The 24,672-nt window shown below is 40.4% G+C and overlaps 1 protein-coding gene and 1 long non-coding RNA gene across 12 annotated transcripts in view; one reads left to right on the top strand and one right to left on the bottom strand.

Moving 5' to 3' along the window:
- The window catches only part of LOC148148538 (uncharacterized), a 418,607-nt gene that overhangs the window by 121,090 nt on the left and 272,845 nt on the right, over positions 1-24,672 (top strand). The window contains exon 3 of one of the 11 annotated variants that reach the window (XR_015758890.1): positions 23,067-24,658. The exons of the other annotated variants lie outside the window; for them this stretch is intronic. This is a non-coding gene — a long non-coding RNA (uncharacterized LOC148148538). Of the gene's footprint in view, positions 1-23,066; positions 24,659-24,672 lie in introns of those variants that run through there. 11 annotated transcript variants of the gene reach the window in all.
- Positions 3,912-24,672, bottom strand: part of dpt (dermatopontin) — a 33,951-nt gene continuing 13,190 nt past the window's right edge. Inside the window, exons 3-4 of the mRNA XM_043700888.2 lie at positions 10,891-10,998; positions 3,912-6,142 (exon numbers count right to left, since the gene is read on the bottom strand). Coding sequence (XP_043556823.2) covers positions 6,076-6,142; positions 10,891-10,998 — 175 coding nt within the window. The 3' untranslated portion in view covers positions 3,912-6,075. The remainder of the gene's footprint in view (positions 6,143-10,890; positions 10,999-24,672) is intronic.

Below are 24,672 nucleotides of genomic sequence, written 5' to 3' on the forward strand. Positions count from 1 at the left end.
CTGAGAAGTGGGAGACGGAGTTTAATTTAGATAAATGTGACGTGCTGCATTTTGGGAAAGCAAATCTTAGCAGGACTTATACACTTAATGATAAGGTCCTAGAGAGTGTTGCTGAACAAAGAGACCTTGGATTGCAGGTTCATAGCTCCTTGAAAGTGGAATCGCAGGTAGGTAGGATAGTGAAGAAGGCGTTTGGTATGCTTTCCTTAATTGGTCAAAGTATGAGGCCATGTTGCGGCTATACAGGACATTGGTTAGGCCACTTTTGGAATATTGCATGTAATTCTGGTTTCCTTCCTATCAGAAAGGTGTTGTAAAACTTGAAAGGGTTCAGAAAAGATTTACAAGAATGTTGTCGGGGTTGGCGCATTTGAGCTATAGGGAGAGTTTGAACAGGCTGGAGCTGTTTTCCCTGGACCGTCAGAGGCTGAGGGGTGACCTTATAGAGGTTTATAAAATCATGAGGGGCATGGATAGGATAAATAGACAATGTCTTTTCCCTGGGGTCGGGGAGTCCAGAACTAGAGGGCATAGGTTTAGGGTGAGAGAGGAAAGATATAAAAGAGACCTAAGAGGCAACTTTTTCACACAGAGGGTGGTATGTGTATGGAATGAGCTGCCAGAGGGAGTGGTGGAGTCTAGTACAATTGCAACATTTAAAAGGCATCTGGATGGGTATATGAATAGGAAGGGTTTGGAGGGATATGGGCCAGGTACTGGCAAGTTGGACTAGATTGAGTTGGGATATCTGGTCGGCATGGATGATTTGGACCGAAGGGTCTGTTTCCATGTTGTACATCCCCATGACTCTATGACTCTATAACTGAAAATAATGTTTAACACCATGAAGGATTCTCGTACCAGCTCTATTTAAAAGGATAATGAAATGCTTGCAGGTTAATTGCTAAGTTATGTCTTTGGCTGGCTCTTGGGGCAATTTTAAATATCTTAGAACGTATTCTACACTTACTAAATTTAAGCAGGATTTTCCAGGTACAAGTCTGGCTAGATGTGCAGTACATTAATGCCTTTTAAAATATTGTGCTCAAAAAAAACATGACTTCAAGATATGCATGACAGGGTACACTTCCCTCTTACATGAACATGACAGGGAAAATGAAAGCAAACTGATACAAAATAGAATCAACTGCTTGAAGAAAGAGTAGGAGGAGGAGGAGCAAGGTACTTAGCGGAAGGTCATATCCAAAGAGGATCTTCAGGGAGCAATTTGCAGAGTTTAACTTCAGCAACAATGAGTGCATAAGGTGTGTTCAGTTTACAAAAGATGTTATAACAGAAATCAATGTACTTCTGCAGCCATGACTGCATCCTTAAAATAGATGAACTGCATAATTGTCTGCAGCTGTGAAACTGATGGTAGTTCTAATTTTCATGCCTCTTGTTCAGACTGCTATTGGAGATATAAACAACACCATGTAGTTTTCAGTGCACTGTGCTATAGGGTGAATGAATCAATGAAAAATTCATCAGCTTTCCTCTTGCACAGACTAGTGGGAGGAGCATGCACAATATTTTTGGCAAATTACATGTTCAGATTGTTCACAAGTGATATCAGTAACCCCACTGCCACTAACAATCCTTAATCAGCTCCCTGTAAAACTGACTGTCACAAAACTTGAAATAAACAGAACTAAGCCAGAGCTCTCAAAATCAATGGACCAGACCTAGGCGCTGCAGTCCTGCCAAATCCATTCATGGGTGATGGTGAACGATTGAACAATTAAAAGGAAGGTGAGACTTCACAAATATCAGAATCCTTAAAAATGGCAGAACACAACCAATCAGTGAAAACGACAAGGCATTCAATGACATTTCCAATGCTTAATCACCCATCATCAACATCTTAGGTGTTTCCATTGACCAGAAACTGAACTGAGCCAGCTATTAAGCAATGTGGACAGAATAGAAAATCAGAGTTTAGGAATTCTGTAGTGAGTAGTTCATCTAATTGCTCAATGACTATCAACTATACACAAGGTACAAATCAAGAGTGTGACGAAATACTTTCCATGTGCCTGGAAGGTTGGAGCTGCAACAACACTCAAGAAGATTGACACCATCTAGGACAATGCTGCTCTCGTAATTAGCATTCCCGTGTAGCATCTTCACTGTTCACTCCCTTCACCAGAGATGCACAGCAGTAGCAACTCCCAAGGCTCCTTTAGTAACATATTCCATGTATGCGAGCTCTGACACCTAGAAGAACAAGTGCAGGCGATGCATGGGAATACCATCGCCTACACGTTCCATATCAAAATACACCACATCATCCTGCTTTGGAGCAATACTGCTGTACCCTCAAAATCATGGAAATCCACTCCCCAAATGCATTCCAATCCCACCCCCCACCCCACCTCACACCCACCTCAACTGAAGGTGACTTCAGTTTCCTCATGGTTCAGTGGTCACAGCAGACTGTGAAAGGCTGGGGAAGATTGCTTGTTGTATTATTGCATAGATTTCAGACCAGGCAGGTCAGAAAAGTAGCTCACAATCACTTTCTTGAGAACAATTAGGAATGGGCAATGAATGCTGGCCTAGCTAGTGACACCCACATCCTGAAAATAATTTTTAAAATTACATTATCCTGTTTCCTGATGAAGCGCTTATGTCCAAAAAGTCAATTCTCCTGCTCCGTGGATGCTGCCTGACCTGCTGTGCTTTTCTAGCATCACATTCTCGACCATGTTTCTGATAACATAATTGGTTCTATCACAAAAATATAGCCTGTCACCAAAAGCAAATCCAAAGATTGCTATTAACTTTTTAAATTGGGTAACGCATACAGAATTAACAACCGTTGTGCTCATCCTTGGTGCCTGTCTCTTGCGTGACTTCAGTTTCCTCATGGTTCAGTGGTCACAGCAGATTGTGAAAGGCTGGGGAAGATTGCTTGTTGTATTATTGCATAGATTTCAGACCAGGTAGATAGTGTACCTTTCAGACAGATGACATTGCGACATGTGATGTTCCTATCTAAAGGTAGGTACAAAGGAAGCATCACCTTGAATAAAGGTAGTTAGAGTAGCAGTAATAAGCCCAAAGCCCAGACTATGTGTATGTCTGAGATCTTATAATGGTGGAGATAATTAATGTTAATAAATTTTAAGGCATTTGGCTCAAGAAGAACCCAGCCTTCATGGTACATGTTACAAGGACTAACATAAAGGGAAGAGTCAGACCATATCATACTGGTTGAAGTGTTTTATCCATAAACTACATCACTGCTAACTTTGGAGGATGACTTTGAGCAGTTCTAGGTCTAGAGAGCCTGGTGTCAGTGCATCCTCTGGGCTGCAGACTACTTTGCAACTTTTTCAATGTTTTTCCTCACACTTGTTTTTGATTTTCTAAAAGGCATTATTGCTGTTCCAATACATTTGAAAAGTGTCTTATGGTTAACTTTCTAGTTAAATGGAAGGAATTTTTATCCATGCCATCAGTTTGGGAGAAATATAGACAGTTAAACAATTTTGCCTGTTTTTGTGTTGTTTTCTGTTATTGTCTCCTGTAGATAATGCTGACTGCATGCTGTCATTGTGGTGCTTCAGTTTGGGAGCATAGTAATTTTGGGACATTAGTTAATGACTTCAGACTTGAGCTGAAATGAGTGTGGTATCATTTGGTGGTAATGCTTTGCGTAATTCTAATGCTCATAAGAAGATATTTAATTTGATCAAATAACTGTTTCATAAATGGTTGGCGACTTGTTGTCTATTCAAGCAGATGAGTGTAATTACTTAGCAAAACCTTTATTTCAGAACCCACCCAAGTAATGAATGCATAGTCAACAGACTAATGTAATAATGAATGGGTCCTTAAATGAGACCTTAAATAACCTATCATAATTAATGTTCTTTTACTGAGAAAAGAATGAATGTACACTAAGACACAAATACCTTTAATTTTATTTAATTAAGCAAAATCAAGCCAACTTCAGGAACTATAGGATATATATGAACTACAGCCAAGAATAGGCTTTAACATAGTTGTAATCTTCTCATTCATTCAATCATTCACTTAAATGGAAATACTAGATGAGTAACTACTATATATATTTGCTTTTGCTGGAGGCTGCATATAATTGAGGGAATGCATGTGGCATAATTGTTTGCATCTTGTTGGGAATTCTATAACGTCAGAATTAGAAATCTATTGGAGTTGAATTTCTCAACAACCTCCTCCGCAGGCTAAAGGGCAGCAAGACTCATGTATCTAAAGCCCTAGATCCCATTCTAGAATGCTAGTTTGAAAGACAGACTGGGTAGAATTCTCACAGACAATTTACTTGGCTTACGGGATGGGGAAAAGCTCCACTCAGTCATCAGAAAATGTCTCTCAGTGGTGTGGAACCCCTCCCCCAAAAAAATTCCATTCCATTTTCTGTCTCTGCTGTGATGTCCAGTTGAAATTCTGGCTTTACCTCCAATTGTGATTTAAGACCACTGAGTTTATCGAGCAAGGCTTAAACCAACTATGCAAAACCTTTGATTAAAAATATGCTTGTGTGAAACAAGTTACTAAATAAAGTATCCATATAGGCAATACCAATATTACTGTAATTTTTCCCGTATTAAAAGCTGGATATTTTTCATTCCTATTATAATCTCGTATGATATTGTAAAGCAATGAAGTTAGGATAAAAAATTTGTAGAAATTTATTTTGCCTATTACGTTGTTCCAGAGATTAATTTAATTTTTCAGATTAACTGTCCAATTAACTAATTAGTTAACTAATTAACTAATTATTCCGATTAACTGTTCGGATTAACTAATCATTGAAGTAAAATTCTATGCAAATGTGTCATTGTGTTCATTGCTAATAACATACATTGCTCATATAGAGATTTGGATTTTGTGCCATCATCCAGGGTTTACTTGTGGTATTTGGACCAGGCTTCCTGCATCAAATAGTTGGATCGTTCAATTGAAAGGGAAGATTTTTGTTTCACGGAGGAAGTAGACTCTCACGGTCTAATCTAAACCCTGGCTATAAGCAATAGCAGTCTTCAATGTGATTATTTTTGGACAATGCAGTTTTCAAGGCTGAGTATTGAAGGCCAAGGTTATGTATTGTAGATGTATATTTGAGTTTGTTTTGATTTAACTTTGTGGTACTGAGGAGGAATGACTAAGCTTCCATAAACTTTTTTCTCAGAAGATATGCAATCTTTAAAATGTACATAACATTGCTTAAAATCTAGAATTATAACATATTGAACAGATTACACTTAGTTTGGAGTTCAACACCATTAATTGAATATTTTCATGCAGACAGTTTATTTACATAATAAATTTCTGGTTTCAACTAGAAACTAATAACCATAATGGCCTATTAAGCAAAGCAAACTTCGATTCTTGAGTCATTAAAATGGCAGATCTTGGTAAGAGGAGAGAGCTTCCTGCATTCACCTAGCTGCACTGTATGGTCTTGCTACGATGAATACCAAAAACTTGGGTGGTTTAGACTGCATGTTTGTACAATACTAAAAATCACACAATACCAGGTTATAGTCCAACAGGTTTAATTGGAAGCACTAGCTTTCGGAGCGCTGCACTTTCATCAGATGCTCCTTCATCAGGAGCAACGCTCTAAAAGCTTGTGCTTCCAATTAAAGCTATTGGACTATAACCTGGTGCTGTGTGATTTTTAACTTTGTACACCCCAGTCCAATACGACCTCTCAAATCATGTTTGTACAATAACCTGCCCAATTTGTTTCCAATTATACTATAGGGGAGAATTATGTGGATTCCTTTTCAGATGTGTCTTCTAACCTCCTGTATTCTCCAATATTCATTGTGCCTTCAACCCAGTATTGACAAAAATAATCTCCCGTGTATTTTCCAGTTAAAGATTGTCATGTTCTAACAACGATCACATCTCAACCTTGTTCATACCAGAAATTATTACGATGGTTCTTCTCATACATGCTGCACCTTATATTTTAAATAAACTATATATAGTTTACAGAGCAGATTTTTTTTAACAGAGACATCACAACTAAATAGATATTTGTTCTGGAGTCGGTTTTAAGCATTCAACTTATGATTCCTACAGGTTATCAAAATCACAGTCAAAATTTGTCATCCTGCAGATTACATATTTCCACTGACGGTCCCTGAAATTAAAAGTAAATAGTAAATAAACAGAATTTATTAAAGTAAAAGATATTTATGTATAACAGAAGAGAATTATATACACTAAATATTGACTATCATCAGTATTTAGGCAATTAGTAGTTCAGAATTAATTCATTCACTCTGCTTTTCCCACACTCTGAATGCCAGAAATATTATGAATTTGCCTCCAACCACATGGAACATTGAGAACTGAAGATGAACCTGTTCAGTGTAGAACTGAAAATTCCGTAACTAATGGAATGGTGCTGGGGAGATACAACACCTATATGATGTGCATACTAATATCAAGCTTATCACCTCTGTTGGTATGTTCAAAGAAATCATTTACAAGAAACTCTGAGACTATTACAGTCTCAGCGTGAACGTTGCAATTCTAACTCCTTATTCAGGAGGTTATATAATGGGTCCAGTATCTTAAATGAATTGTGTTTGCTTCCAAATGGGAGGGTAAACACCATTGCAGTGCAAGTGTATCCAAAATGGAAGGCCGAGTTCTGAGTTTATTTTGGGTTAACTGGAGAAGAAATTGAGGTGTATCATTTTACTATATATCCCTTATTCGAGAGGAGCAAATAAGCCAAAGATCCTGAGCACATGTTTATCCTCTCTGGTAAAAGAGGTGACAAGTGTTACGGACCAGACCAAACCCCTCAAAATATGTTAAGAAGATAGCTAGACCATATCTTTATCTTATTTTAAAGATAAGTATAAGACATTGCATTCCAGGTGCAAATCGTTTGGTCAAACTACTCGACTTTAAGCAAAACACACTTTATTTTTATACTACTGTTAAAATACAGACAAAAGAAGAATTGGCTTAACTGTAACTCTATCAAAATGTGTAACGAAATAATATATATATTAACTGCTCCTAATTAACTGTTCCAGTATAGTGATATCCAATAAACACCCTTGGCAAAGGCAAAGCCAGTAAAATAAATAGTCTCACATGCAATTCTAGGAGCAGATGGAGACGCTGTAACAGAGAGAGCTTCCATATCCAGCTTCATGACCCCAGCAACTACAAAAAGGTAAAACTAAACATCCTGGTTCTGTGGAATCTTGACCACACCCATTCAGGCTGTTTCTACTGTTCCAATTTATAAAAAAACTCTAAGGCCTCACAAGATGTTTATTTTATTGGCTTTCAGCAAGCTACTCATTGCCTCTGTCTCAACCTCTCTTCATTAAAAAAAAATAAACCTCTTAAAGTTATATTATCATCACACAAGGAGCAGAAATAATTGGGCAATTCTGCCTTGGAGAGATGCTCACTGCCTCTTGCCATCTTGTCAATTAAGTGCTGTGCGTAAAGATTTATTGCAGACTTTCTTGACTCACTAGCAATTAAAAGCTGTAAGCGGTCATTTAGGGGTCTCAACTTGCCATCTTTCCAGTTAACTGCCTACATGGCAGACGAGAAAAGTGGCTTGTTCCTGCCTAGGTTACCAGGGTGAGTGCCTGTCAGGTTGAGGAATAAGAGGTGACTGTGATCAAAAGGCAAAAATTGCAGAGAATTTGCATTTTTGTGGGTACATTAGCTAAGATTGATATGTAAATCTCCAGAGCTCTGAATATCTGCTTTTGCATTTCAGTTAAGAAGACTGTGGTATGTGGATCTGATCAGTTAAAGGTTCTGAATGAATGGTACTTTTGTTTCATCAAACAGTTAAGAGTACTTGGAGGGCAATGAAGCACTTTATGATGTGCACGACTAAAATATCTCTGCAGTGTTCAGACAGAAATTATGTTTTGTGGTTGCATCCTTGTCCCATGCAATTCTTTACTGAAAACAAAGGTGTCTATTCTCCAAGTTGAAAAGTAACATCAGTGACCTGAAGGTGCATGAGCTGTTGAGTGTTGTAGCTCCAATTATGTCGTACAGTGAAGCCTGACAGATGTGGTGGCACGGTGGCTTAGCGGTTAGCACTGCTGCCTTACAGTGCCAATGACCTGAATTCGATTCTGGCCTTGGGCAACTGTCTGGGTGAAGTTTGCACATTCTCCCTGTATCTACGTGGGTTTGCTCTGGTTTCCTTCCACAATCCAAAGATATGCAGATCATGTGAATTGGCTGTACTAAATTGTCCATAGTGTTCAGGGATGTGTTAGTTAGGGGTGAATGTAAAGTAATAGCGCAGGGGAATGGGTATGGGAAGGATACTCTTTGGACGGTCGGTGTTGACATTTTGGGCCAAATGGCCTCTTCCCACACTGTGGGGATTCTATGACATGCAAGATGCAGTCGCACTGTGGTGAAAGAATGCAACATTGCGAGCTCTGATTCACTATAACAAATTTATTGCTCAAGCAACATCTGATGGAGATGCCTGGTATCCAATATGCATGTGGCAAAATTCCTCTCAGTGACAGAATTCCAATTTTTCACATAGTTATTAATGAGAGTTGGCATTTAGTAAACACCAACACTTAGTCCAGCAGAGTGCAGCAGATAATTAATGCTCTTGCAGCATTGGACCCAGATTCTCTTGTGCCATCCAGAGAGCTCACGTCTGCAAGAATCTCAGTCCAGGCTGCCATTGTCAGTTCAAATGGCTTCTGTTTCCATTCCTAAGAAGTAGTACATCCCTTCTGTCCTGAACATCTTCTAGGGGTCATCATTTCTGGAGTGTCTTTTTCACTCTGTGTATGTCTCTACCTCTCATGCTCGCTTTATGTCTGTGTCTCTTATCCTGTCATGCTCACTATAGTGTGTGTATTTGTGTGTGTCTCACTCACTCTCTCTTTCTCTCTCACTTGCTTGCTCACTCTCACTCACTCTGAATGTGCATGCACATGTGTTTATGTTGGGAGGAGCACAGGTGTGTACACCATTCTTCCTTGATTGCTTTGTACTTGTCTTTTTTGTGCTGTCATTGTTCCTGAGTGTATTATTCTCTCACGCTCTCACACTCGCTTGCTCTGTGTCTGCGTGTCTCTCACTCTCTTTTGCTCACTGTGTATGTCTGAGTGTGTCTCTCTCACATGCTCTTTCTTGCTTGTTTGCTCACCCTTTGTGTTTGAGCCTGTTCTCATGCTTCATTGCTGTGTATGTACATCTCTCTCACTTTGTCAATCAATTCTGTGGTCACTTCCATTGCAAATCTCAGGTGCCTCAAGCTGAGGTGGGGGTGTGGACTGGGAAAGCCCATAATGGTCAGGGATTCTGTAGAAGGACCTCCCCACTCTCTTTGAGTAAAGATTCCTGTCTCTATAGCCTCTGCTCCAGATATCTGTCATGACAGACTCATAGGTAATGCAAGCATAGCCGACATACTTTTTGCAGCCTTCGTGTGGGCAAGACATCAAACCTTCCTCTGTCCTCACTCTATGCAGCAACACACCCTGCCATATCTAATAGTTGATCACACTTCCAAAAACATTCCACTGTACTTCTACTAATTTCATAATTGCAGAAGCTAAGTCAAAAACACCTCACCTAAAAGACTGATGATTGTTTGTTTAAATTGACACAGTGAGAAAGATAGGGTATCTCATGCACATTGAATTGTAAGTGATCAGTGAAGCCATTCATTGAAGCTGTGTGGTACACATTTCAAACACATTCATTGTGGGCGGCACGGTGGCGCAGTGGTTAGCACTGCTGCCTCACAGCGCCAGAGACCCGGGTTCAATTCCCGCCTCAGGCGACTGACTGTGTGGAGTTTGCACGTTCTCCCCGTGTCTGCGTGGGTTTCCTCCGGGTGCTCCGGTTTCCTCCCACAATCCAAAAGATGTGCAGGTCAGGTGAATTGGCCATGCTAAATTGCCCGTAGTGTTAGGTTAGGGGTAAATGTAGGGGTAGGGGTATGGGTGGGTTGCGCTTCGGCGGGGCGGTGTGGACTTGTTGGGCCGAAGGGCCTGTTTCCACACTGTAAGTAATCTAATCTAATCTAATCTAATCAAATCAGCCAGAACAACTATGCTACATCAAAAATCTCCAATGCATACACAGCATCAAACCTGACATGAGGTGTCAAACAAAGACACTTGAAGTAGCCAGCAGCAGGTCATGGCCAATTTTTGGCATCAGAGGTTCTGTAACTCCGACACCAATGGTATTGTCGAGTGTACTTTCGTGTCCTAATGATTTTACTCCCTTGTTCTTCAGAAGGTGAGGGGAAAGACATTTATCTTGGCCAGTTACATAGACTGAGCGATACTGAATTAGCTGTTGTACATAGTGCTGGATTTTCAGTTTCATTCAGGCCAATGGGATGAAATATCAGGGCTGTGTATCATGGGCAGCTGCTATAATACTATCCATTTTGCTCCATTGCCTGAAAGTAGCATCTACTCCAAGGATTCATCCTGGGCTGTGGTTCCACAGTATACAAAATTCATCACTTTGGCAAGGTTACTGTCAACTGCGTGATGCATGAACTCAAACCATGAATACCAATTGCTTATTTTGTTATGGGAAATATAAGAGAGCATAATCAGACTCTCTCCTAACCTTCACTCATGCTTATTTTCTTGTTGTTAGATAGTGACCAAGGTCATGGAGCTCGACTGATTTCTCCCTTTAATAGCTGACAAAATATTGAACTTTTGTAGCACTTCTGGTGCCATGAGTCAAATGAGCTGATTCAGCATTGACTAGAAAATGAATGTGTGAGAGTAGAAACTCTACAGATAAAAGATCTACAAAGTAATTTCTCCTGTTTCTCCAGAGTTTTTGTCAATCAATCAGGAGTACATTATGGAAATATCTTATAATACCAACCTATGGAAAGCACTAAAGGTGGTGCCAGCTCCTCTGATGAAATACCCATAATTCTGAAGCACCAAATGTCCCTCTTCTTCATAGTGTTCAGGAAAATCAGTAGTCAGCCTTCAAAGCACACAAAGAAATTGGTTAATCCAACAACAGCATCAACAACTTATACTGACAAATTTGACAGAATGAAACATCCGAAGGCACTCTTCAGGAGTATTACAAATCAAAATGTGACATTGAGCCACACAAAGCGATAGTAGGTCCGATGACAAAACATTCAGTCAAAGAAGTAGATTTTTAAGCTATGTCTTAAAGGAGGCAAATAAGCAGAGAGATATAGGATGCAAAACTCAGAGATTAGGGTTTAGGCAATTTAAGGCACAGCCATCAGTAATGAAGAAATTATGATTTGGAATGCACACGAGGCCAGAATTAGAATATAACAAATATCTTGGAGATTTCTGGGTGTTTGTAGAAATTTCAGAGATATGGAGATTGAGATAGTTCATAGTTGGAAAAAGTAGACAAGAAAATGAATGCTGTTCAGGAGAATCAAATAAAACAAAACAAAAGCCTCAGATTAGCAGCAACACCTGATCCAAGCTGCCAAGATTATCAAATGCAGTCATGTTCTCAGTGACGAAATTAGCTTTGTGGCTAAAAAATTAGAAGTTTTAGCACAGTTTCTAGTTTCATCTCACTACTATGAAATTTTTAAAAATCTGGTCAATATGATACCAATCAAAATGGGGGACAGGTTTATTCAGCCTTCTGTTTTCTTGAGATGTTTTACGTAAATATGGTGATCTTAATTTTGTCCATTTGATCTGAAGGCACTTGCAAACTTCAGTATCTGAAAACAATCTTTGATTTTAATGGAGAAAATATCTATATAATGGTAATCAGTTGTGCTTATTTGAATGTATTATTTTAAAAATATAATTTGTCTCCATATATGGAGAGTAATCATTAAGTTGAATTTGAAGGCATTCAGGGAGGCAGTGGAGTTGTGGATATATCAATAGGCTCATAATCCAAAGGCCCATGCTAATGTTCTAGGATATAGGTTTGAGAACTATCATGGCAGATGATGAAACTTGAATTCAGTAAAAAAATCTGGAATTAAAAATTATTCTAATGGTGACCATGTAACCTTTGTCAACCTTTGTAAAAATATCTGGCTCATGAATAACCTAATGATGTCCATAGGACTCCCAACCCACAATAACTTCCCTCTGAAATGGCATCAAGCCATTCAATTTATCAAAACTGTTACAAGGTCAAAAAATGGAATGAAACTGGAAAGATCACCTGGCATTGACCTAGGCAACAGAAATTATAACAGCAATACACAGCCTATTCAACCCTGCAAAGTCTTCCTTACCCCAAAATCTAGAGGCTACTGCCAAAATTGGGAGAGCTGCTCAGCCCCACCTCCCCAAACAAGTCATGCAGCAGCCTGACATGGTCATACTTATGGAATTATACCTTACAATGCCCCAGTCACCACAATCACACAAGAGCAGAACAAACCCACCAGGGGGGCAGCACAGTGACAGTTAGGAAGGTGTTGACCAGGGAGTCCTCAACATTGACTCCTGACCCCATGAAGTCTCAGACGACAGGTCAAGCATAGAGTCATAGAGATGTACAGCATGGAATCAGACCCTTCGGTTCAACCCGTCCATGCCGACCACATATCCCAACCCAATCTAGCCCCACATGCCAGCACCCGGCCCATATCCGTCCAAACCCTTCCTATTCATATACCCATCCAAATGCCTTTTAAATGTTGCAATTGTACCAGCTTCTACCACTTCGTCTGGCAGCTCATTCCATACAAGTACCACCCTCTGCATGAAAACGTTGCCCCTTAGGTCTATTTTATATCTTCCCCTCTCACCTTAAATCTATGCCCTCTCGTTCTGGACTCCCCGACCCCAGGGAAAAGACTTTGTCTATTTATCCTATCCATGCCCCTCATGATTTCATAAACCTCTATAAGGTCACCCCTTAGCCTCTGATGCTCCAGGGAAAGCAACGCCAGCTTGTTCAGCCACTCCCTATAACTCAAATCCTCCAATCCTGGCAACATCCTTGTAAATCTTTTCTGATACTTTCAAGTTTCACAACATCTTTCCGATAGGAAGGAAGCCAGTATTGCATGCAGTATTCCAACAGTGGCCTAACCAATGTCCTGTACAGCCGCAACATGACCTCCCAACTCCTGTACTCAATACTCTGACTGATAAAGGAAAGCATACCAAACGCCTTCTTCACTATCCTATCTACCTGTGACTCCACTTTCAAGGAACTATGAACCTGCACTCCAAGGTCTCTTTGTTCAGCAAAACTCCTTCAGACCTTACCATTAAGTGTATAAGTCCTGCTATGATTTGCTTTACCAAAATGCAGCACCTCACATTTATCTGAATTAAATTCCATCTGCCACTTCTCAGCCCATTGGCCCATCTGGTCAAGATCCCATTGTAATCTGAGGTAACCTTCTTAGCTGTCCACTGCACGTCCAATTTTGGTGTCATCTACAAACTTACTAACGATGCCTCTTGTGCTCACATCCAAATAAGTTATATAACTGATGAAAAGTAGTGGACCCAGCACCAATCCTTGTGGCACTCCACTGGTCACAGGCTTCCAGTCTGAAAAACAACCCTCCACCACCACCCTCTGTCTTCTACCTTTGACCCAGTTCTGTATCCAAATGGCCAGTTCTCCCTGTATTCTCTAAGATGTAACCTTGCTAACCAGTCTCCCATGGGGAACCTTGTCGAATGTCTTACTGAAGTCCATATAGATCACATCTACTGCTCTGTCCTCACCAATCCTCTTTGTTACTTCTTCAAAAAGCTCAATCAAGTTTGTGAGACATGACTTCCCATGCATAAAGCCATCTTGACTATCCCTAATCAGTCCTTGCCTTTCCAAATATATGTACATCCTATCCCTTAGGATTCCCTCCAACAACTTGCCCACCACCGACATCAGGCTCACTGGTCTATAGTTCCCTGGCTTGTCCTTACCACCCTTCTTAAACAGTGGCACCACGTTAGCCAACCTCCAGTCTTCTGGCACCTCACCTGTGACTATTGATGATACAAATATTTCAGCAAGAGGCCCAGCAATCACTTCCTTGCTTCCCACAGAGTTCTAGGGTACACTTGATCAGGTCCTGGGGATTTGTCCACCTTTATGCGTTTCAAGGCATCCAGCACTTCCTCCTCTGGAAGATGGACATTTTTCAAGACGTCACCATCTGTTTCCCTACATTCTATATCTTCCATGTCCATTTCCACAGTAAATACTGATGCAAAATACTCGTTTAATATCTCCCCCATTTTCTGCAGCTCCACATAAAGGCCACCTTGCTGATCTTTGAGGGACCCTATTCTCTCCCCAATTACTCTTTTGTCCTTAATGTATTTGTAAAAACCTTTTGGATTCTCCTCAATTCTATTTGCCAAAGCTATCTCATGTCCCCTTTTTGCCCTGATTTCTCTCTTAAGTATACTCCTACTGTCTTTAAAATCTTCTAAGGATTCACTCGATCTATCCTGTCTATACCTGACATATGCTTCCTTCTTTTTCTTAACCAAACCCTTAATTTCTTTAGTCATCCAGCATTCCCCAGCCTTTCCTTTCACCTTAACAAGAATATACTTTCACTGGATTCTCGTTACCACATTTCTGAAGTCTTTCCATTTTCCAGCTGTCTCTTCACCTGCGAACATCAGCCCCCAATCAGCTTTTGAATGTTCTTACAGTCAAAATTGGCCTTTCTCCAATTTAGAACTTCATCTTTTTGATCTGGTCTATCCTTTTCCATCACTATTTTAAAATGAATAGAATTATGGTCACTGGCCCCAAAGTGCTCCCCCACTGACAACTCAGTCACCTGCCCTGCCTTATTTCCCAAGAGTAGGTCAAATTTTGCACCCTCTCTAGTAGGTACATCCACATACTAAATCAGAAAGTTTTCTTGTACACACTTAACAGATTCCTCTCCATCTAAACCCTTAACACTATGGCAGTCCCAGTCAATGTTTGGAAAGTTAAAATCGCCTACCATAACCGCCCTATTATTCTTACAGGTAGCTGAGATCTCCTTACAAATTGGTTTCTCAATTTCCCTTTGACTATTAGGGGGTCTATAATACAATCCCAATAAAGTGATCATCCCTTTGTTATTTCTCAGTTCCACCCAAATAACTTCCCTGGATGTATTTCTGGGAATATCCTCCCTCAGTACAACTGTAATGCTATCCCTTATCAAAAATGCCACTCCCCCTCCTCTCTTACCTCCCTTACTATCCTTCCTGTAGCATTTGTATCCTGGAACATTCAGCTGCCAGTCCTGTCCAATCCTGAGCCATGTTTCTATAATTGCTATGATATCCCAGCCCCATGTTCCTAACCATGTTCTGAGCTCGTCTGCCTTCCCTGTTAGGCCTCTTGCATTGAAATAAATGCAGTTTAATTTATTAGTCCTACCTTGTCCCTGCTTGCCCTGGCTGTTTGACTCGCTTCTGTTCTCAACTGTACCAGTCTCAGATTGATCTCTTTCCTCACTATTTCCCTGGGTCCCTTACTAGTTTAAAACCTCCTGAGCAGCTCCTTGCCAGTATATTAGTCCCCTTCCAATTTAGGTGCATTCTGTCCTTCTTGTACATGTCACTTCTAGCCCAAAAGAGATTCCAATGATCCAAAAATGTGAATCCTTCTCCCATACACCAGCTCCTCAACCATGCATTCATCTGCTGTATCCTTCTATTCCTGCCCTCACTAGCTTGTAGCACCGAGAGTAATCCAGATAATTCTACTCTCGAGGACGTCCTTTTTAAATTCCTGCCTAACTCTTTGTATTCTCCCTTCAGAATCTCAACCTTTTTCCTTCCTATGTCATTGGTTCCAGTGTGGACAATGACCTCTTGCTGGCCCCTCTCCCCCTTGAGAACATTCTGCACCCTGTCTGAGACATCCTTGATCCTGGCACGAGGGAAGCAGCACACCATTGTAATTTTTCGCTGCTGGCCACAGAAGCGTCTGTCTGTACCTCGGACTGGAGAATCCCCGAACACAATTGAACTCTTGGAACCTGGCATACCCCTCATTGCATTAGAGCCAGTCTCAATACCAGAAACTTGGATTTTCTTGCTACATTCCTCTGTGAATCGATCACCCACTACATGTTCCACAACAGCATGCTTGTTTGAAATGGGGATAGCCACAGAAGACCCCTGCACTAACTGCCTACCTCTCTTACCTTTCCTGGAGTTAACCCATCTATGTCACTGTATCTTTGACTTTTCCCCCTTACTATAACAGCCATCCATCACATACTGTTGCTGTTGCAAATTCCTCATTGCGTCTAATTGTCTCTCCAACTGATCCATTTAATATGATAGGATTCACAACCAACAGCATTTACTGCAGATATAATCCTCAGTAACCGGTAAACTCTCCTTAAACTTCCACATATGACAAGAAGCACATATCACTCTACTAAAGGCCATTTTTGCTCCTTCACAATCTACAGATCCAGAAAATAACGCCGTCTTATTCCTCTACAAAACACTGCTCCAGGTTAAATTAATAGTTATGGCTTATGTTTTAAGTTTAATCAAGGGACATATCTCAAAAAACATATAATGAAGAAAGAACCCACTCAACTCACTACTGTAGACTTTCTGTAGGCCACACTTAAAACTATTCACTTATCTGTTTCTGTGCTGTGACTTCACCCAAACAGTTCCTCCAAGATCAGTTGTGAATTTCACTGTTTGTTAATTTTCCCAGATGCTCTCCGATGTCCAGCGATACATGAATTCAAGCAGCAAAGGCAGTAACTGTGCAGGTTCACTGTAGTGTCAGTTTCTTTCTCTCTCTCTCTCCTGCACTGACCTCACCATGTGCTTCCTTTGTCTGTACCTCTTCCTTTTTAAAACTGCTGTTGTTTTGACTTTTTTTTCCCAAAGTTCCAAAACAATGTAACAGCATATGAAACAGTAATTGCTGCTCCTGGAATTCAAGGAAATCACCTCCAACACCTAAAATACCTCAAAAAAGGAGCAGCTGTTACAGCTAGAAGATTTTCCCGTCCTCCATCTTGGATTACCCTGACTTTTTGTCAAAGAAACCTGCAAGACTACCATCTACTGCCTTGCCTTGACTGATAAATACCACTTTATGGAAGCATTTGGGTTGGCATGGGCATAGAATGTCCTCTTGGTACTGTTCTTTAATGTTCATCACCAAGACTGGTTCCACTACACTACTACTGAGTGAGCTGGATGAGTCCTAAAGGACATTGCTGGTAGACTATGTCTGTGGGAAGTAATGATAGAGATAATTCTGGACCAGGTCCTAACTTTGTCAGTCTACCAGATGCAGATGCACCTGTCTATGACAGTATTATTAGGAGTGGGCCCCTGCAGAATCCTTGTGGAAACAAAGTCCCATCCTCACTTTGAGGATATCCTTCATCATATTATGTAGAGCTAAATGCAACAAACTTTCAGTAGGTCTAACAGCTCAGAAAAAAAATCTAAAAGGGACTGGATCCATCAGCAGCAGCAGGATTATACTCAAAGCACAATCTGCAACTACATGATCCAGCATATCCTTTACTCTACAATTACCATCAAGCAGAGGATCAGACCTGGTTCAGTGTAGAGTGTAGGAGACCATGCCAGACGCTGCACCAGGTATACCTAAAAATGAAGTGTTAACCTGGTGAAGCCACAAATCAGGACTACTTGCATGCCAAATCAGAAGTACTATGCAATTTACAACGATTCCACAATCAGTGCCATTTCCAGTTGCAAATGATATTGGATAATTAAACAACTCATTCAAGGAGAAAGATCTATAAATATCCTCATCCTCAACAATAGAAAAGCTCAGCAAAAGGCAAAACTGAAGCATTTGTATCCATCTTTATTCAGAAGTGCTGAATGATTGTCCGCCACCAGAAGTCCCCAGTGACAGTGAAGGAACGGCAATATATTTCCAAGTCAGGATAGTGAATTGCAGGTGTTGGTGTTCCCAGGTATCTGCCGCCCTTGTCCTTCTAGATGAAAATGGTCATGGGTTTGGAAGGTGCTGTCTTTGGTGAGTTTCTGCAGTGCAGCTTGTAAATAGTCCACACTGGTGATACTGAATGTCAGAGGTAGAGGGAATGGATGCTTATGGATGTGGTGCTAATCAAGAGAGCTGCTTTGTCTTGGTTACTGTCAAGTTTCTTAAGTGTTGTTGAATCTGCACCCATCCAGGCAAGTGGGGAATATTCCATAGCGCTTCTGACTTGTGTCTGTAGATGTGGGACAGGCTTTGGGGAGTCAGGAGGTGTGTTACTTGCCAGAGTATTCCCAGCCTCTGACCTGCTCTTATAGCCACTGTGTTTATGTTGTGAGTGCAGCTGAGATTCTGGTCAACAGTGACCCCCAGAATGTTGATAGTGGGGGGGTTCTATGATGGTAACACCCATTGATTGTCAAGGGGTGGGGTTAGCAACATTTAGACCATAAGAGATAGGAACAGAAATTAGGCTATTTGGCCCATGAAATCTGCCCTGCCATTCAATCATGGCTGATAGGTTGAGAATACAATCAAAATGATTCATAAACTGCCAAATGGCATATTACTACCGTAATGTCACTCATTGATATTTTTCTTTTTTATAATGCATATACACACCGAGATTTTGACTATGGCTTTGATACGATTTGCTTGTACTTTACATACGGTACAAGTGTTGATAATTGATCCAGATGTATGGACACCTCCCACTACAAGGGCTGGGATGCATTATTTCACCTCATAATGAATTTTAAATCAAATTATTTAAGGTTCCTTTGACTATTTGATTTCATTACAGCACCCTCTTTAAAGGGGCATCACTAGTAATTTTGTACATTATGTCAATTTTTTTTGGTCATTCAAATATCAATGGCTGTATCATTTGACTGAAGGCTAGCTTATTAATCAGCATGTTCGGATAAGTTATACTTTTTTTTTATGTCAACCATGTTCAGGCACACACCTGGAGCAGTTGGGTCTTGAACTCATGTTCCCTGGCCCAGAATAATTTGTCATTCAGTTGGAGAAGTGGCATGGATCCCTGTGAACTCAAAATATTGAAAAGAAAGCTCCCCCGCTCACCTGCTTCACATAGAGCTGCGAAGTATTGCTTCAGCTAGCAAGTAACATTTCATAGTATGGCGAGGTGGCAGATTGATTCACAACTCCTCCAGGTGCATTGAGGTGACAGATACTGAGCAGGTGAACACCCATAAATTGACTCTGAAAGGTTCCTGTGGAGGGTTCAAATGGGTTGACTCATGGAATTTCCACTGGCACTACAATTTACAGATTTCTGCAAAGACAGCAGCTTGTTTGGCATATCACATGGCAGTTCATCAATTACAAATTTTCTTCATTGTACTAAGCTCGACCAAAGGCTGTCACATTGGTACAATTTGAAGAATCACGCATTCCTTTTTGTGGTGACTCCTGTGAGGCCTCCAATAATATATAATAAGTTCTCATTTTCTTGAGGTTAAGTCCTCAGCTAATTTCCAAAATAAAACTTGACAGAATGTTAATGATGCCTTGATAAAGTATCCCAGAAAGTGACCTGATATGCATCAAAAGGTCTCTTCAACTTCTAGGTAGACAGAGTAACTTCACTGTCAACCAAAGCTCAGTTGGTATCACTTTTGCATACAAGAAAACGACTGTGGCTTCTAGGCTTGAAACAATTGAATTAATTTGATACCTCAACTCAATTCTGAAGATTTGAAGTACTCCCTAAGTAATGCACAGATTCTCAGCCTTAATTCTTGTGCTCAAGTCCTAGGGTGACAGTGAAAGCCACGGTCGTCTTCTCGCATGTAAAAGTGACACCAACTGAGCTTTGGTTGACAGTGAAGTTACTCTGTCTACCTAGAGCTTGACGAGACCTTTTAATACATATAAGGTCACTTTCTGGGATACTTTATCAATGCATCATTAATACTCTGTCAAGTTTTATTCTGGAAATTAGCTGAGGACTTTACCTAAAGAAAATGGGAACTTATAATACATTATTGGAGGCCTCATAGGAGTCACCAAGAAAAGGAATGCTTGATTCTTCAAATTGCACCAATGTGATAGCCTTTGGTGGAGCTTAGTACAGTGAAGAAAATTTGTAATTTCTTTAAAATGTCAGTGAAGTCTATACATGTTTTTATGATAGTTTGAAACTGATTTTAAGAGCTTACATTAATTGTAAAGTGATAAAATGCTATTCTTTTGGATAATAAGTACTGGTCATGTAACATGGCAACACTTGACTTGAAAGCAGTACCAACCAGAAGGAATTTAAGATCAACTGATGTGCAACTGAAGGACACAAAGGAGAGCTGCAGACACAAAACAGAATTTCAATCAGAAAGGCTAGGGTGGTGGGGAAAGATGAATGTAGTCAGTACACAAATATAGACAAATAGAGAAAGCAGGCAGAGATGGAATGATGAACAAACTGGATCTTTCTAAGCAAGATAACCAAATCTCTCTTGGGAAGACAATTTTTTTTTCTGTTTGGAAATAAAAGAGATGCCAGCAATGCAAGAACTGTCTCGCAAACTCCCAAACCTGGGAAGCTGAGTAAATTCTTCGAGGAGAAAGTCAGGGCTGCAGATGTTTAATCAATTATTAAATTGAAATTTCCCTTTTTAATTTAAATATCATTTGCCTCTGAATTAATGTTTAATTTGTATTAGTTCTGATTCATATGAAAATAAAAGCTACAAAAAGCATCTTATGGGCACTCAGTAAATATTGGTTTACAATTTCCCCTTGGGAATTCTGACAAAATGGATTGAATCATAGGCATCAGCAACTAGCCCCAAAATTGCTCTACAGGTATCATGTTATTGCATCGACTGAGCAGCTTTCATCATTTCCACAAGTGCTTACTGATCCATTGTAAGATAGTCTTTGCTCCAACAGACTGTTTTTAAAATTGGAATGTTAAAACAAAGATCAGGCTGTCTGACCTTGAATACTGGAGCACAAACTGTACAGCTAACTAATATAGAGTTATGATTGAAACTAATGTGTAAACTTATAATACTGAAGGACATGTCAAAATTCTTTGCTGTTCAGTTTAGATTAACCTTTCTGATGGTAACAATGGATGGTATTTTCTCATTTTTAATTAAAATGTTTTGTCAAGTGAGATTCATAGTGCCCAGTCTACCATAGCTTAGAGCAACTTTTCTCATGCAAACTTCTGCTCTTTGATTAAATCTAATTGATTAATTAATTAGTTTTTTTAAAATTTAATACCGTCATTAGTTATAGAACTGGACTGTTAGGTACCTTTCTCAGAGAATTATGCAGCCTGAGAAGTGAAAGTGCTCACCTGTACCAGGACCTTCCAGATTTCACATCTCTAGCACTATATTTAACATCCAGCTGCACAGCACATCAACTGCTGCAAGCCAGGAACAACACTGCACTGCTCACGCCTCTACATTCAGGCATGCCCCCAGACAAGAGGAACTTCACAGACAGGGACCTGCACATCTTGATGGACACAGTCGTGAAGAGAAGGGTAGCACTTATGTCAGTGGATTGAAGTGGCCTGTGAGTTGATGAGAGAGTGGGAATGATGATGTGGCGAGGTTGGTGGAGGCATGGTACATTGGTGAGACCAAGCAGATGCTACGACAACAGATGAATGGACACCGTGCAACGGTCGCCAGACAGGGCTGTTCCCTCCCAGGTGAGGAACACTTCAGCAGTCAGAGACATTGGGTGACCATCCTCCAAGGCAGACTTCAGGATACATAACAACGCAAAGTGGCCGAGCAGAGGCTGATAGCCAGGTTCGGTACCCATGGGTGGCCTCAACTGGGATCTTGTGTTCATGTCACAATACAGGTGACCCCCCTGCACCTCCCACACTCACAACCCCACACACACCCTCTCACAGGTTTATACTCCATCACACTCACGCACACGCTCTACAAGCACACATGCACGCAAACACACACTCTCTCACATGCGCTCACACTCACATGCACACACTCACATGCACACACTCATACTCTCTCCAAAACAAACACACAGTCTCTCTCTCTCTCTCTCTCCCTCACATGCACACACACACATATATAAGTCTATAGGGTGAATTGCATTAGCAGAAACATTCCATTTTGTTCAAAAAGAACACAGTCTGCAGGCAGTCAATGCAAGCAGTCAATCTATATAACATTTTATAAATTCCTACTTGCCTCCTAGCAGAGCGCTTTAGGGAACATCTCCGAGACACCCGCACCAATCAACCACACCGCCCCATGGCCCAACATTTCAACTCCCCCTCACACTCTGCTGAGGACATGGAGGTCCTGGGCCTCCTTCACTGCCGCTCCCTCACCACCAGACGCCTGGAGGAAGAACGCCTCATCTTCCACCTTGGAATACTTCAACCCCAGGACATCAATGTGGACTTCAACAGTTTGCTCATTTCCCCTACCCCCACCTCACCCTAGTTCCAAACTTCCAGCTCAGCACTGTCCCCATGACTTGTCCGGACTTGTCCTACCTGCCTATCTCCTTTTCCACCTATCCACTCCACCCTCTCCTCCCTGACCTATCACCTTCATCCCCTCCCCCACTCACCCATTGTACTCTATGCTACTTTCTCCCCACCCCCACCCTCCTCTAGCTTATCTCTCCACGCTTCAGGCTCACTGCCTTTATTTCTGATGAAGGGCTTTTGCCCGAAACGTCGATTTCGAAGCTCCTTGGATGCTGCCTGAACTGCTGTGCTCTTCCAGCACCACTAATCCAGAATATGGCTTCCAGCATCTGCAGTCATCTGCAGTCATTTGGAAATAGAACCTGTCTGATGCAAGATTATCAAACAGACATACTTTAACCTCACACCTTTAATGCATTGTGTGAGCTAGATGTCACCTTTTTTTATAAAATCTTAGGTTATCTCAAGAATGTGACTTAAAAGAAGTTCTTTGATTTACATATTAATGAACCACAATCTGCAAACCATTCTAATGAAAGACTTAACAGCAATCCTGCTTGTTTAATATATCGTTTCAGTTGCATGACACGGTATTCTTTTGCTCTAAATTCTGTGTCTTATGATCCTGTTTTCACAGCTACCTGGTGAAGGAGCAGCACTCCAAAAGTTGGTGCTTCCAAATAAACCTGTTGGACTGCAACCTAGTGTTGTGTGAGTTTTAAGTTTGTCCACCCCAGTCCAACACTGGCACCTCTACATCAGAATAAACAGTTAATTCCTTCTTAAGCACAGGAACCTGACAAGTGTTTCATTTTAATCTGAGTTTGTCAGTCAGGTAAATTGGGGACTTTGGATATTTTAATAAATCTTCCCACATTTGTGACGACTCTGGGAATAGTGAGATTTAACTTACAGTGGACTGCCCCAGTGAGTCATGACAATGAAATTATGAAAACATAGGCTTTAAAACATCAAACAATGAGAATACCATTTTGTTGGTGCTTATTAACTGGAAAGAAAACAAGCCAGCTGTTTTGATTTTTATTAAAAGAGGAATTTCAATCAAAGCTACACCATTCGTTATTCTGACAAATTATGGCACTTTGATTATTCTTGGTTTCCATTGGGTCACAAAGACAACAATTAGATAGGATTATGTTTTTTGCTTCTGTCCCAGTAAGCCCCAGTAACGGGAGGCGTGGCTGGTTTTTGCCTTGTATATTCTTAAGGTGTTAAATTACTGGTCTCAGAGAATCAAGCCTAAGTATTTCAGAATGCTTATTTCATAATATGTGTTTATCAGGGGAACAAAATCAGTTAATCAATCATGGAAATTGGGTTGTTAACCAACAATATTTGAGAAATTGTATAGATGCAAATATGAGGAAAGTATTATGCTCTAGTTCATGTCTACATAGGTAATGTAGCCTCATCACATCTAGTCTTCAGATTCAAACAAAACATTTAATCACTTGGTGGAATGTTGCCACCATCCAAAGAATCTCACAGTAGAAATTGATCCTTGTTGCAAGATAAAATAAAATCTAAATTAAGGACCCACAGTCTGCAGTCAAAGACACCTGAAATACTCCAACCTGCAATTAATTCCATCCATTTTCTGGTGTTGCTGGTGACAGGTGATAAATAAAAAAGGTGATAAATCCCTTACATATGTTGAATCTTAGTTTTAGGCATCCTTATTGCCTAAATAGCATGCCAATTCGTAGTCATACTTATTAAAAATACATTTTAACATGGTTCTATCTAGCCAGGAGGAGTTGGAATGTTTTTCTCAGCTGTAGGGTGCTCATCAGTCTCCACTCTCTCCTCCCTCTCCTTCCCCTTTAAAAAATAATTGCGTTTGTGTAACAACTTATCAACTCTCCTAGAATGCTCAAGAGCCTTTCACAATCAATTAGTTTCCAAGTGCGGTCCTTTGCTGTGCAGGAAAATACAAATGATATTTTGAAACACAATGAGATTAATGACCTGTTAGTCTGTTTTTCTTTGTGTTCATTGAGGCAGAAAGGCTGGCCAGAACAACAGGAGAATTCCCTGCTGTTCACCAAAGAGTATCACGAAATCCTTAACATCCTTAACAGTGATGACGACAACAGGATTAATATCTTGATGGAGGACATGTAGAAACATGAAATCATATACATAGCTCAAGTCACCAGTGTATTAAAACAAATGCAAAAAATGATTTGTTTGGAAAATTTAATTAAATAAAGACTCTTAAC

This window comes from Chiloscyllium plagiosum, unplaced genomic scaffold, assembly GCF_037043375.1.
Source record: "Chiloscyllium plagiosum isolate Xiang-an unplaced genomic scaffold, Cpla_swu_hap1 HiC_scaffold_12, whole genome shotgun sequence".
Classification (NCBI taxonomy): domain Eukaryota; kingdom Metazoa; phylum Chordata; class Chondrichthyes; order Orectolobiformes; family Hemiscylliidae; genus Chiloscyllium; species Chiloscyllium plagiosum.